Here is a 13,929-nt window from a genome sequence, read left to right on the forward strand (position 1 = left end):
TTGCTATTCGGGATTCTTCGAGGACCCCTCGTTTGCAGTCAACTGGGTAATTTGCTGCAAAGACAAAGTCGTGTAAGTAGTGCAGCCATTCGGCACACGGTTTCCATTAGGCTTTTCTGAAACCATAAAGCTCCTCCAACAAACTGTTATTTTGGATAAAAGTATTAAAATAAAGGAACATCACGTCCCAGTTGAGCTAAAAGCTATTCCGCGGTACGTGAGCTCATAATACGAGGTGGTATAAAAATGTTTGGAGACTCGTTCTGTTTACAAAAAAGTACTTTATTTACCTACGTTTCCATACTATCACCTTCAAAACGTTCCCCTTGCACAGCAATACAGCATCCCCCAGGGTTCTTCTGGAATGTGTCCTGGAAGTCTTCTTTTTAAAGAGTGTCAAACACCTTCTGCAATGATGTGAAAACGGCGACCTTTGAGCTGCATCTTCATCTTTAGGGAAAAGGCGAAGTCTGAAGAAGCCAAGTCCGGCGAGTAGTGTGGATGTGGAATTGAGATCATGTGGATTGTTTTCTGACGATTACGCACGAGTTGGCATACGGTTTTCTGGGGATTGGGCTCGAAGGTCTTCCTGATCTCCCATCGTCTTCCAGAAGCCTCTCAAAATACCCCGACCAACTCATTGCAGCGTCACCAAAAGTCACCAAAAGTATGTCGTGTCAAAAGTCTCTGTGCCAGATTTGCCCCGTTTCACACAGAATTTCACTTTTCCTCTTTAATCTAACTTGCTGTCCATGCTGAAATCGCAGACGTGGCACCTCACATTGTCAGAATAGCACCAGTCACACCATTAGTCTCAAAGCTATTTTGACATCACCTCGTATAATGAACCCTGGTCTTTTGGTAACACCGAGGTACAGACCTCTATTATGGTGCAAAAGTCAAAATCCATTGCCAAAAGTATTTCTTTTCTCCAATGTTTTAGACAATATTCTCCTCGACCCAAAAGTGGACTCTGAGGAAGACCAGCAGCTTCTTCGAGAACTCCAAACAGAACACGAAAAGCTGAGTCATGTCAATAACCAGCTCCAAAAAAAACTTGCTGAATACTTCTGGCTTAAATCAGACGGTGAACCGCAGGCCGTGCAAGCGATCTCCCCGAAGCAGGAGTGCTCCGAAAAATACCCTGACATCCTAGAGGATGTGAAGAGGCAGAAGCAGGACAAGCTGCGTGATCTCCGTCGGCAGAGTGAAGAGATACTAGAGCAGATCGAGCGCGAGTCGAGAATGCTAGCAACGATCAAGCGCGAGGCCATCGTTACGAATCTGGAGCAGGTGATGGGCAAGGTGGAGGCCCAGGCTGCGGTCGAGAATCTGCTGGCGGCTGCACAGAAATGCGAGGACGAGCTTGTCTCTGTCAGGAACGAAAACATCAGGCTGAAGCTGAAGTTAGAGGCAGGGCTCCATGTCAGGGAAAAGGGTCGAGATGAAGAGATGCATCGCATTGACTTTGTGCAGCTAAACATTGAGAACCAGGCTTGCAATGCAAGAGTCCAGGAGTGCAAGGAGGATCTGCTGAAGCTCAAGAAGATGCTTCCTCACACGGGGCAGGTAAGAGGTTTATATACTAACCCAAATTAAGGTTGCCCTATTCACTTACCACTTGTTGTTGAGTTTCATGTGTCAGTTTGTTAAAAAATGTGTTTTTCTGCTGAAATAAAAAAAAAAATGTGCAGGATGTTTACACTGATCAGGCATAACATTATGAAATTATAACATGTGGTGCGGTGAAGTGAAGAACACTGGTGATCTTTTCATCATGGCACCTGTTAGTGGGTGGATTTATTTATTAGGGAGTAAACATTTGGTTCTCAAAGTTGACGTGTTAGAAGCAGGAAAAATGGGCAAGTGTAAGGGTTTGAGGGAGTTTGACAAATTGTGACATCTAGACGTCTGGGTCAGAGCGTCTCCAAAACTGCAGCTCTTGTGGGATGTTCCTGGTCTGCAGTGGTCAGTATCTATCAAAAGTGCTCCAAGGGAGGGACAGTGGTGAACCGGCGACAGGGTCATGGGCGGCTCGTGCACGTTGGGAGTGAAGGCTGGCTACCCTTATGTGCCTGTTCCAAAATCATGGGCATTATGAGGCAGCACTGGACTTGGGGAGTTCTTGAACTCCAACCTTAACACAATGCCTTCCATTGGCATTTGGACATTGCCATGCTGGAACTGCGTTTTTGGTGTCTCAGTTCCAGGAAAATTGTAATACAACGGGATACAAAATGGGTTTTGATGGTGAGGTGTCAACATAACTTCTGGCCATACCGTCTAATGAATGAACTAGAATTTGACTAACAGCTTGTTTGCATTTATACGTGTCCCCTCTCAGATTCTGATGCACGTGAAAGAGAAATTGAGGTTCCTGGAAGTAGAGAACGAAGCGAAGCAGGTGCGCTTCGACGAGCTGGATGCCTCGGTGCTGCGTGAGCAGGAAGCTCTGATTCAGACAATGAAGGCCCGGGATATCCTTCGCTTCGACAACCAGCGTAAACGTCAGGAGTCTGGCCTGCTGGCAAACCCCACACTGCTGCGGGAGCTCGAAAACATCGAGGACGAGCGCGAAGCACTCGAAAGACGAGTGGAGATGCTAAAGAGAAACTGAATAGAGGCCCAGAAGAGCATACAGACTCATAGGGGCCCTCGAGTGGACGTAACATGCATGCAGATACAACAACATGCATGAGGCCCATGTTTTTTTTGGCGAACAAATTTATATTTGTATGTTCAGTAAGTTAAAACCAAAGCAAAAACAATGGGGCACTATAACATTACTGTGTTTTTACCTGTGTAAAAAGTTAAATGAGTAAAAAGGGAAATGTGAAGAATTGCTGAAATAAAACATGAAAACACCTCTTGATTGTGAACTTTTCATTATAAACAGTCATAAGCAAATATATCAATGTGATGACTGATCTAAAGTGAATACTTGATTATGCTATATTATACATATTTAATTTGCATTGCTGCAAGATCACAAAGGAGTAAATATTTGGCTGTTAGAGAAGGACTGAAGAGAGCTTAAAAAGCACAGGCTAAGCAAACGTGACCACTCACTCAAGTGAGCGGCAGGCACACTAAGCAGTCAGCCACTAGGAACCCACATGCAGAGACATACTCGGATTGACAAGTCACTGGCTCCTATTTTAGTCCCGAAACGCAAAAAAAGGCAAACAGAAAAATAAAACTCCTGATAAACAGGGCCAAAAATCAGTCCTCAGTCTCTGGTAAAAAGCAAAGCAGACGCAAACACAAAACTAAAAAAGGCAAAAGCACAAGAGCAGCCTAACACAAATATAACACAATAACTAACTTAAATCAGGAAAGCTGGAGAATCTCGGGAACAGGACAGTAACTTCGGGACAAAGAACACAATGGCATAACAAATATAATAAAATAATAATAGTATAATAGTAATAAAATAAAAGGGGCAAACACACCCAGACCTGGGGTAACACAGAGAGCTAGGGTAACAACAGGAAAGAGGACAAACTACTAGGAAAAATCACAACACAATGACTTACACAGAAGACAAACTCGGGAATATAACCACACGTAACCTCTTAACCTGCTGATTCCTCTTACCTTTTTTCCAACCTCCACCAGCTTGAACAATACGTACACAGTGAGTCAACCGACACAGACCCACTCACCCACATCGTACCTTCTCACGTTGTGCTTGGCGCTTCCTCATTCTGTTGCAAAACCTCCTATATGGCTGGACTTCCATTTGAAGATGGATTATTAAGAGTTCAAAACAGCATGAGCGCTATGACCCATGATGAGTTCCAAAATACTAAAGAAAAAGTAATAGTTTGTAGATAAAACCAGCAAAAATCTGTTTGAAGCCTACTTCATACAAGAAATTGCGCTGTTGCATTTAACAAATAAATACCCGAGGTGAATAAGAAGTACCGTAATTTCCGGACTATTAAACGTACCCAAATATAAGCAGCACCCACTGAATTTGACAAAGATTTTTATTTTGAACATAAATGTCTACACTGAAACTAATGAACTTTACACAGGCTCCAATGAAATACAGTGTCTGTTACACGGTGTAACGGGTGAAATATGTTGTGGCTCCTTTAAGAGCTGAGCAGCATTTTGGGAATAGCCTGGCACTGCATTTCCGGTATTACTGCATGTGTGCAAGACAGAGGAATATGTCCTTATTATTTTCTGATGCTTAAACAGTAACCGACCAAGAAAGTCATTGTTCACTGTCTTCCTCCGTGGAAGTTTTTTCTCCCAAAGCCGTGCAGCTCAGAACACAGGTGAGGTGCGTTTTTTCGTTTCCGTTCGGAAATTTTATTGGTCTAATGTTATGTCGCTCAGTTTTTTGGCTTGATGTTTGCGAAACCGGGAAAAAAACAGGAAAAATCCATAAATTTGCCGCTTCGTTGTTTAAGCCGTGGGGTTCAAAACTTGGGAAAAAAGTAGCGGCTTATAGTCCGAATACGGTACTTTTGAATGTATTAAAAATATACAGTGGTACCTCGACATACGAGTTTAATTCGTTCCGTAACCTTGCTCGTATGTCAATTTGCTGGAGGTAGCCAAACTGAAGATGTTGAGATGTTTATTGAGAGTGACGACGATGGACAGGATTAGAAATAAGTTTATTAGAGGGACAGCGCATGTAGGACGTTTTGGAGACAAGGTGAGGGAGGTGAGCTTGAGATGGTTTGGACATGTGCAGAGGAGGGACATGGGGTATATCGATATATATATAGTCATGTGATATTTAGTTCTTTATTAAGAATTGTTCATGTATAAATATTTAATCTAACCAATTTAGCTTGTTTTACTCATTAAACAAAAGATATCAACAAAATGTAAAGTCTAACTGAGGTAAAAGTTAGGACACTCTACCCGCTTATAGCCTGTGTTACCCCCTTTGGCTGAAATAACTTCAATGAGAAGCTTCTTGTAGCCATTTAACAGTCCTGGACATCGGTATGAGGAAAGTTTGCCCCTCTGCTCAATGTAGAATTCTTTCAGATGTGAGATGTTTTAGGGTTTTTTTTCCCTGTACAACCCATTTCAAGTCACCCTACAGCATCTAAATGGAATTGAGATCTGGGTTTTGATTCGGCCATTCCAGGACTCCAGGATTTACTGGTATGTTTTGAGTCATTGTCATGTTGCAGAGTCCAGTTCCGCTTGAGTTTAAATTAATTTTTTTACAAATGGTCTCACATGTTCCCCATGTGCCCTCTGATAAACATGAGAATTCATGGTGGATTCTATAATGTTAAGCTGACCAGGTCCTGCTGCAGAAAAGCATCACCAAACCAGGACACTTCCACCTCCATGTTTCACAGTTGGTATGAGGTTCTTTTACTGGCATGCATGTCCTCTGTTCCTGTGTCCAAATAATAGAATTTTAGACTTATTTATCCAAAGAAGTTTATTACAGAAGTCCTGCTCTTTGTCTACACGCTCACGGGCAGACAAAGGTGAACTTTTGAGCCTGCTTCAGTGTCTGTCCCACTTTCATTTCTATAGGACAAGGTCCTCCTCTAACAGTCAAACAATTACTCCTTTGTGATCTTGCCACCATGCAAATCAAATGCATAATGTAGCATAATCAAGTATTTTCTTTAGATCAGACATCACATTGACATATATTTGCTATTCAAACCCATAACACCTACTAGAGGGTTGGCTGTTGGTGGAAAGACAAAGGTCTCATCACAAACATGAAGAAGCCAAGTGATTTTGAAATGTTTTGCGGTGTCTATGATGGGAGGCGGGTCCATCTAATTCACAAACGGCAAGTGTTCAAGGGAAGCAAATAAAAGCAAGACTGCTTAGAGGTTGTTACTTTGGCAACTGAACATAATCACTAAAGGTTTTGCATTGGCGAATCGAACCCGGTCAACTGCTTGGAAGGCAGCTATGCTCACCACTATACCACCAACGCCACGCTAGTGGGGCGAACGTTGCGAATGAATCCATACTAGAAGAACGTTAGTCGTTTTGAACTTCTCAGCCAACCGGTTCATTCTCTTGTTCAACTTGAACTGCGAATGTATGCAAAAGTGCAAACAGTGACCAAGAAGCTTTTGTCACCCGCGGTAGTTTCTGTAGTGTAGTGGTCATCACGTTCGCCTAACACGCGAAAGGTCCCGGTTGAAACCGGGCAGAAACAGTTTTGTTCTTTGAGCTCTTGACACTTTTGACTTTTGGTCCTTTCAACAGTTTGAGTCTGCTGCGCCAGTCAATGTCAGAAAACAAACACAAATCTAGAGAATAAAAGTTCAGCTGTAGTTTCTGTAGTGTAGTGGTCATCACGTTAGCCTAACACGCGAAAGGTCCCGGTTCGAAACCGGCAGAAACAGTTTTGTTCTTTGAGCTCTTGACACTTTTGACTTTTGGTCCTTTCAACAGTTTGAGTCTGCTGCGCCAGTCAATGTCAGAAAACAAACAAAAATCTAGAGAATAAAAGTTCAGCTTTCGTAGTTTCTTTAGTGTAGTGGTCATCACGTTCGCCTCACACGCGAAAGGTCCCGGTTCGAAACCGGCAGAAACAGTTTTGTTCTTTGAGCTCTTGACACTTTTGACTTTTGGTCCTTTCAACAGTTTGAGTCTGCGCCAGTCAATGTCAGAAAACAAACAAAATCTAGAGAATAAAAGTTCAGCTTCGTAGTTTCTGTAGTGTAGTGGTCATCACGTTCGCCTCACGCGAAAGGTCCCGGTTCGAAACCGGCAGAAACAGTTTTGTTCTTTGAGCTCTTGACACTTTTGACTTTTGGTCCTTTCAACAGTTTGAGTCTGCGCCAGTCAATGTCAGAAAACAAACAAAATCTAGAGAATAAAAGTTCAGCTGTAGTTTCTGTAGTGTAGTGGTCATCACGTTGCCTAACACGCGAAAGGTCCCGGTTCGAAACCGGGCAGAAACAGTTTTGTTCTTTGAGCTCTTGACACTTTTGACTTTTGGTCCTTTCAACAGTTTGAGTCTGCTGCCAGTCAATGTCAGAAAACAAACAAAATCTAGAGAATAAAAGTTCAGCTTCGTAGTTTCTGTAGTGTAGTGGTCATCACGTTGCCTAACACGCGAAAGGTCCCGGTTCAAACCGGGCAGAAACAGTTTTGTTCTTTGAGCTCTTGACACTTTTGACTTTTGGTCCTTTCAACAGTTTGAGTCTGCGCCAGTCAATGTCAGAAAACAAACAAAATCTAGAGAATAAAAGTTCAGCTGTAGTTTCTGTAGTGTAGTGGTCATCACGTCGCCTAACACGCGAAAGGTCCCGGTTGAAACCGGGCAGAAACAGTTTTGTTCTTTGAGCTCTTGACACTTTTGACTTTTGGTCCTTTCAACAGTTTGAGTCTGCGCCAGTCAATGTCAGAAAACAAACAAAATCTAGAGAATAAAAGTTCAGCTGTAGTTTCTGTAGTGTAGTGGTCATCACGTTAGCCTAACACGCGAAAGGTCCCGGTTGAAACCGGGCAGAAACAGTTTTGTTCTTTGAGCTCTTGACACTTTTGACTTTTGGTCCTTTCAACAGTTTGAGTCTGCTGCCAGTCAATGTCAGAAAACAAACACAAATCTAGAGAATAAAAGTTCAGCTGTAGTTTCTGTAGTGTAGTGGTCATCACGTCGCCTAACACGCGAAAGGTCCCGGTTCAAACCGGGCAGAAACAGTTTTGTTCTTTGAGCTCTTGACACTTTTGACTTTTGGTCCTTTCAACAGTTTGAGTCTGCGCCAGTCAATGTCAGAAAACAAACACAAATCTAGAGAATAAAAGTTCAGCTGTAGTTTCTGTAGTGTAGTGGTCATCACGTTCGCCTCACGCGAAAGGTCCCGGTTGAAACCGGGCAGAAACAGTTTTGTTCTTTGAGCTCTTGACACTTTTGACTTTTGGTCCTTTCAACAGTTTGAGTCTGCGCCAGTCAATGTCAGAAAACAAACAAAATCTAGAGAATAAAAGTTCAGCTGTAGTTTCTGTAGTGTAGTGGTCATCACGTTAGCCTAACACGCGAAAGGTCCCGGTTCAAACCGGGCAGAAACAGTTTTGTTCTTTGAGCTCTTGACACTTTTGACTTTTGGTCCTTTCAACAGTTTGAGTCTGCGCCAGTCAATGTCAGAAAACAAACACAAATCTAGAGAATAAAAGTTCAGCTGTAGTTTCTGTAGTGTAGTGGTCATCACGTCGCCTAACACGCGAAAGGTCCCGGTTCGAAACCGGCAGAAACAGTTTTGTTCTTTGAGCTCTTGACACTTTTGACTTTTGGTCCTTTCAACAGTTTGAGTCTGCGCCAGTCAATGTCAGAAAACAAACAAAATCTAGAGAATAAAAGTTCAGCTTTCGTAGTTTCTGTAGTGTAGTGGTCATCACGTTCGCCTCACGCGAAAGGTCCCGGTTGAAACCGGGCAGAAACAGTTTTGTTCTTTGAGCTCTTGACACTTTTGACTTTTGGTCCTTTCAACAGTTTGAGTCTGCTGCCAGTCAATGTCAGAAAACAAACAAAATCTAGAGAATAAAAGTTCAGCTGTAGTTTCTGTAGTGTAGTGGTCATCACGTTCGCCTCACGCGAAAGGTCCCGGTTCAAACCGGGCAGAAACAGTTTTGTTCTTTGAGCTCTTGACACTTTTGACTTTTGGTCCTTTCAACAGTTTGAGTCTGCGCCAGTCAATGTCAGAAAACAAACAAAATCTAGAGAATAAAAGTTCAGCTGTAGTTTCTGTAGTGTAGTGGTCATCACGTTAGCCTAACACGCGAAAGGTCCCGGTTCAAACCGGGCAGAAACAGTTTTGTTCTTTGAGCTCTTGACACTTTTGACTTTTGGTCCTTTCAACAGTTTGAGTCTGCGCCAGTCAATGTCAGAAAACAAACACAAATCTAGAGAATAAAAGTTCAGCTGTAGTTTCTGTAGTGTAGTGGTCATCACGTTAGCCTAACACGCGAAAGGTCCCGGTTCGAAACCGGCAGAAACAGTTTTGTTCTTTGAGCTCTTGACACTTTTGACTTTTGGTCCTTTCAACAGTTTGAGTCTGCGCCAGTCAATGTCAGAAAACAAACAAAATCTAGAGAATAAAAGTTCAGCTTTCGTAGTTTCTGTAGTGTAGTGGTCATCACGTTCGCCTCACGCGAAAGGTCCCGGTTGAAACCGGGCAGAAACAGTTTTGTTCTTTGAGCTCTTGACACTTTTGACTTTTGGTCCTTTCAACAGTTTGAGTCTGCTGCCAGTCAATGTCAGAAAACAAACAAAATCTAGAGAATAAAAGTTCAGCTGTAGTTTCTGTAGTGTAGTGGTCATCACGTTCGCCTCACGCGAAAGGTCCCGGTTCAAACCGGGCAGAAACAGTTTTGTTCTTTGAGCTCTTGACACTTTTGACTTTTGGTCCTTTCAACAGTTTGAGTCTGCTGCGCCAGTCAATGTCAGAAAACAAACAAAATCTAGAGAATAAAAGTTCAGCTTCGTAGTTTCTGTAGTGTAGTGGTCATCACGTTCGCCTAACACGCGAAAGGTCCCTGGTTCAACACCAGGCAGAAACAAGGTTGTGTTTTTGAAGCTAGCGTTACTTTCTTAGGCCTGTAAACTGTGTTACTCGGCAGCATTAGAAATTTGAAAACTTTCTTTTATATTGTTTCCGTGGTGTAGTTCTTTAAAGGTACAACCTACAAACAACGCTCACGGGGCAGACAAAGGTGAACTTTTTGAGCCTGCTTCAGTGTCTGTCCCACTTTCATTTCTATAGGACAAGGTCCTCCTCTAACAGTCAAACAATTACTCCTTTGTGATCTTGCCACCATGCAAATCAAATGCATAATGTAGCATAATCAAGTATTTTCTTTAGATCAGACATCACATTGACATATATTTGCTTTTCAAACCCATAACACCTACTAGAGGGTTGGCTGTTGGTGGGAAAGACAAAGGTCTCATCACAAACATGAAGAAGCCAAGTGATTTTGAAATGTTTTGCAGGTGTCTATGATGGGAGGCGGGTCCATCTAATTCACAAACGGCAAGTGTTCAAGGGAAGCAAATAAAAGCAAGACTGCTTAGAGGTTGTTACTTTGGCAACTGAACATAATCACTAAAGGTTTTGCATTGGCCGGGAATCGAATCCGGGTCAACTGCTTGGAAGGCAGCTATGCTCACCACTATACCACCAACGCCACGCTAGTGGGGCGAACGTTGCGAATGAATCCATGCTAGAAGAGCGTTAGTCGTTTTGAACTTCTCAGCCAACCGGTTCATTCTCCTGTTCAACTTGAACTGCGAATGTATGCAAAAGTGCAAACAGTGACCAAGAAGCTTTTTACCCGTAGTAGTTTCTGTAGTGTAGTGGTCATCACGTTCGCCTAACACGAAAGGTCCCGGTTGAAACCGGGCAGAAACAGTTTTGTTCTTTGAGCTCTTGACACTTTTGACTTTTGGTCCTTTCAACAGTTTGAGTCTGCTGCGCCAGTCAATGTCAGAAAACAAACACAAATCTAGAGAATAAAAGTTCAGCTTTCGTAGTTTCTGTAGTGTAGTGGTCATCACGTTCGCCTCACGCGAAAGGTCCCTGGTTCGACACCAGGCAGAAACAAGGCTGTCTTTTTGAAGCTAGCGTTACTTTCTTAGGCCTGTAAACTGTGTTACTCGGCAGCATTAGAGAAATTTGAAAAACTTTCTTTTATATTGTTTCCGTGGTGTAGTTCTTTAAAGGTACAACCTACAAACAAACGCTCACGGGGCAGACAAAGGTGAACTTTTTGAGCCTGCTTCAGTGTCTGTCCCACTTTCATTTCTATAGGACAAGGTCCTCCTCTAACAGTCAAACAATTACTCCTTTGTGATCTTGCCACCATGCAAATCAAATGCATAATGTAGCATAATCAAGTATTTTCTTTAGATCAGACATCACATTGACATATATTTGCTTTTCAAACCCATAACACCTACTAGAGGGTTGGCTGTTGGTGGGAAAGACAAAGGTCTCATCACAAACATGAAGAAGCCAAGTGATTTTGAAATGTTTTGCGGTGTCTATGATGGAGGCGGGTCCATCTAATTCACAAACGGCAAGTGTTCAAGGGAAGCAAATAAAAGCAAGACTGCTTAGAGGTTGTTACTTTGGCAACTGAACATAATCACTAAAGGTTTTGCATTGGCCGGGAATCGAACCGGGTCAACTGCTTGGAAGGCAGCTATGCTCACCACTATACCACCAACGCCACGCTAGTGGGGGCGAACGTTGCCGAATGAATCCATGCTAGAAGAACGTTAGTCGTTTTGAACTTCTCAGCCAACCGGTTCATTCTCCTGTTCAACTTGAACTGCGAATGTATGCAAAAGTGCAAACAGTGACCAAGAAGCTTTTTACCCGTAGTAGTTTCTGTAGTGTAGTGGTCATCACGTTCGCCTAACACGCGAAAGGTCCCCGGTTCGAAACCGGGCAGAAACAGTTTTGTTCTTTGAGCTCTTGACACTTTTGACTTTTGGTCCTTTCAACAGTTTGAGTCTGCTGCGCCAGTCAATGTCAGAAAACAAACACAAATCTAGAGAATAAAAGTTCAGCTTTCGTAGTTTCTGTAGTGTAGTGGTCATCACGTTCGCCTCACACGCGAAAGGTCCCTGGTTCGACACCAGGCAGAAACAAGGTTGTGTTTTTTAAGCTAGCGTTACTTTCTTAGGCCTGTAAACTGTGTTACTCGGCAGCATTAGAGAAATTTGGAAAACTTTATTTTATATTGTTTCCGTAGTGTAGTTCTTTAAAGGTACAACCTACAAACAAACGCTCACGGCGCAGACAAAGGTGAACTTTTTGAGCCTGCTTCAGTGTCTGTCCCACTTTCATTTCTATAGGACAAGGTCCTCCTCTAACAGTCAAACAATTACTCCTTTGTGATCTTGCCACCATGCAAATCAAATGCATAATGTAGCATAATCAAGTATTTTCTTTAGATCAGACATCACATTGACATATATTTGCTATTCAAACCCATAACACCTACTAGAGGGTTGGCTGTTGGTGGGAAAGACAAAGGTCTCATCACAAACATGAAGAAGCCAAGTGATTTTGAAATGTTTTGCAGGTGTCTATGATGGGAGGCGGGTCCATCTAATTCACAAACGGCAAGTGTTCAAGGGAAGCAAATAAAAGCAAGACTGCTTAGAGGTTGTTACTTTGGCAACTGAACATAATCACTAAAGGTTTTGCATTGGCCGGGAATCGAATCCGGGTCAACTGCTTGGAAGGCAGCTATGCTCACCACTATACCACCAACGCCACGCTAGTGGGGGCGAACGTTGCCGAATGAATCCATGCTAGAAGAACGTTAGTCGTTTTGAACTTCTCAGCCAACCGGTTCATTCTCCTGTTCAACTTGAACTGCGAATGTATGCAAAAGTGCAAACAGTGACCAAGAAGCTTTTTACCCGTAGTAGTTTCTGTAGTGTAGTGGTCATCACGTTCGCCTAACACGCGAAAGGTCCCCGGTTCGAAACCGGGCAGAAACAGTTTTGTTCTTTGAGCTCTTGACACTTTTGACTTTTGGTCCTTTCAACAGTTTGAGTCTGCTGCCAGTCAATGTCAGAAAACAAACACAAATCTAGAGAATAAAAGTTCAGCTCTCGTAGTTTCTGTAGTGTAGTGGTCATCACGTTCGCCTCACACGCGAAAGGTCCCTGGTTCGACACCAGGCAGAAACAAGGTTGTGTTTTTTAAGCTAGCGTTACTTTCTTAGGCCTGTAAACTGTGTTACTCGGCAGCATTAGAAATTTGAAAACTTTCTTTTATATTGTTTCCGTGGTGTAGTTCTTTAAAGGTACAACCTACAAACATAACGCTCACGGGGCAGACAAAGGTGAACTTTTTGAGCCTGCTTCAGTGTCTGTCCCACTTTCATTTCTATAGGACAAGGTCCTCCTCTAACAGTCAAACAATTACTCCTTTGTGATCTTGCCACCATGCAAATCAAATGCATAATGTAGCATAATCAAGTATTTTCTTTAGATCAGACATCACATTGACATATATTTGCTTTTCAAACCCATAACACCTACTAGAGGGTTGGCTGTTGGTGGGAAAGACAAAGGTCTCATCACAAACATGAAGAAGCCAAGTGATTTTGAAATGTTTTGCCGGTGTCTATGATGGGAGGCGGGTCCATCTAATTCACAAACGGCAAGTGTTCAAGGGAAGCAAATAAAAGCAAGACTGCTTAGAGGTTGTTACTTTGGCAACTGAACATAATCACTAAAGGTTTTGCATTGGCCGGGAATCGAACCCGGTCAACTGCTTGGAAGGCAGCTATGCTCACCACTATACCACCAACGCCACGCTAGTGGGGGCGAACGTTGCCGAATGAATCCATGCTAGAAGAACGTTAGTCGTTTTGAACTTCTCAGCCAACCGGTTCATTCTCCTGTTCAACTTGAACTGCGAATGTATGCAAAAGTGCAAACAGTGACCAAGAAGCTTTTTACCCGTAGTAGTTTCTGTAGTGTAGTGGTCATCACGTTCGCCTAACACGCTGAAAGGTCCCGGTTCGAAACCGGGCAGAAACAGTTTTGTTCTTTGAGCTCTTGACACTTTTGACTTTTGGTCCTTTCAACAGTTTGAGTCTGCTGCGCCAGTCAATGTCAGAAAACAAACACAAATCTAGAGAATAAAAGTTCAGCTTTCGTAGTTTCTGTAGTGTAGTGGTCATCACGTTCGCCTCACGCGAAAGGTCCCTGGTTCGACACCAGGCAGAAACAAGGTTGTGTTTTTTAAGCTAGCGTTACTTTCTTAGGCCTGTAAACTGTGTTACTCGGCAGCATTAGAGAAATTTGGAAAACTTTATTTTATATTGTTTCCGTAGTGTAGTTCTTTAAAGGTACAACCTACAAACAAACGCTCACGGCGCAGACAAAGGTGAACTTTTTGAGCCTGCTTCAGTGTCTGTCCCACTTTCATTTCTATAGGACAA

At 42.8% G+C, this 13,929-nt stretch overlaps 1 protein-coding gene and 14 non-coding genes across 16 annotated transcripts in view; 11 read left to right on the top strand and 4 right to left on the bottom strand.

Annotated features, from left to right (window-relative positions):
* Positions 1-2,866, top strand: part of ccdc96 (coiled-coil domain containing 96) — a 4,519-nt gene extending 1,653 nt beyond the window's left edge. For both annotated transcript variants that reach the window (XM_046852212.1, XM_046852210.1), the window contains exons 3-4: positions 944-1,569; positions 2,345-2,866. In XM_046852212.1, the coding sequence (XP_046708168.1) occupies positions 944-1,569; positions 2,345-2,617 (899 nt within the window). In that variant the 3' untranslated portion in view covers positions 2,618-2,866. The remainder of the gene's footprint in view (positions 1-943; positions 1,570-2,344) is intronic.
* A 3,232-nt stretch (positions 2,867-6,098) lies between these two features.
* Positions 6,099-6,169, top strand: trnav-aac. Its single transcript has one exon. It is a non-coding gene; the product is annotated as a tRNA-Val (tRNA).
* Positions 6,170-6,849: 680 nt separating this feature from the next.
* Positions 6,850-6,920, top strand: trnav-aac. The gene has a single exon. It is a non-coding gene; the product is annotated as a tRNA-Val (tRNA).
* A 1,040-nt stretch (positions 6,921-7,960) lies between these two features.
* On the top strand, positions 7,961-8,031 carry trnav-aac. Its single transcript has one exon. It is a non-coding gene; the product is annotated as a tRNA-Val (tRNA).
* A 669-nt stretch (positions 8,032-8,700) lies between these two features.
* Positions 8,701-8,771, top strand: trnav-aac. The gene has a single exon. It is a non-coding gene; the product is annotated as a tRNA-Val (tRNA).
* Positions 8,772-9,446: 675 nt separating this feature from the next.
* Positions 9,447-9,519, top strand: trnav-aac. Its single transcript has one exon. It is a non-coding gene; the product is annotated as a tRNA-Val (tRNA).
* A 555-nt stretch (positions 9,520-10,074) lies between these two features.
* trnag-ucc lies at positions 10,075-10,146 on the bottom strand. Its single transcript has one exon. It is a non-coding gene; the product is annotated as a tRNA-Gly (tRNA).
* Positions 10,147-11,119: 973 nt separating this feature from the next.
* On the bottom strand, positions 11,120-11,190 carry trnag-ucc. Its single transcript has one exon. It is a non-coding gene; the product is annotated as a tRNA-Gly (tRNA).
* Positions 11,191-11,347: 157 nt separating this feature from the next.
* trnav-aac lies at positions 11,348-11,420 on the top strand. The gene has a single exon. It is a non-coding gene; the product is annotated as a tRNA-Val (tRNA).
* A 121-nt stretch (positions 11,421-11,541) lies between these two features.
* trnav-cac lies at positions 11,542-11,614 on the top strand. The gene has a single exon. It is a non-coding gene; the product is annotated as a tRNA-Val (tRNA).
* Positions 11,615-12,173: 559 nt separating this feature from the next.
* trnag-ucc lies at positions 12,174-12,245 on the bottom strand. The gene has a single exon. It is a non-coding gene; the product is annotated as a tRNA-Gly (tRNA).
* A 157-nt stretch (positions 12,246-12,402) lies between these two features.
* trnav-aac lies at positions 12,403-12,475 on the top strand. Its single transcript has one exon. It is a non-coding gene; the product is annotated as a tRNA-Val (tRNA).
* A 119-nt stretch (positions 12,476-12,594) lies between these two features.
* On the top strand, positions 12,595-12,667 carry trnav-cac. The gene has a single exon. It is a non-coding gene; the product is annotated as a tRNA-Val (tRNA).
* Positions 12,668-13,224: 557 nt separating this feature from the next.
* Positions 13,225-13,295, bottom strand: trnag-ucc. Its single transcript has one exon. It is a non-coding gene; the product is annotated as a tRNA-Gly (tRNA).
* Positions 13,296-13,452: 157 nt separating this feature from the next.
* On the top strand, positions 13,453-13,525 carry trnav-aac. The gene has a single exon. It is a non-coding gene; the product is annotated as a tRNA-Val (tRNA).
* The last annotated feature ends 404 nt before the right edge of the window (positions 13,526-13,929 follow it).

Source organism: Silurus meridionalis, chromosome 6 (assembly GCF_014805685.1).
Source record: "Silurus meridionalis isolate SWU-2019-XX chromosome 6, ASM1480568v1, whole genome shotgun sequence".
Lineage (NCBI taxonomy): Eukaryota > Metazoa > Chordata > Actinopteri > Siluriformes > Siluridae > Silurus > Silurus meridionalis.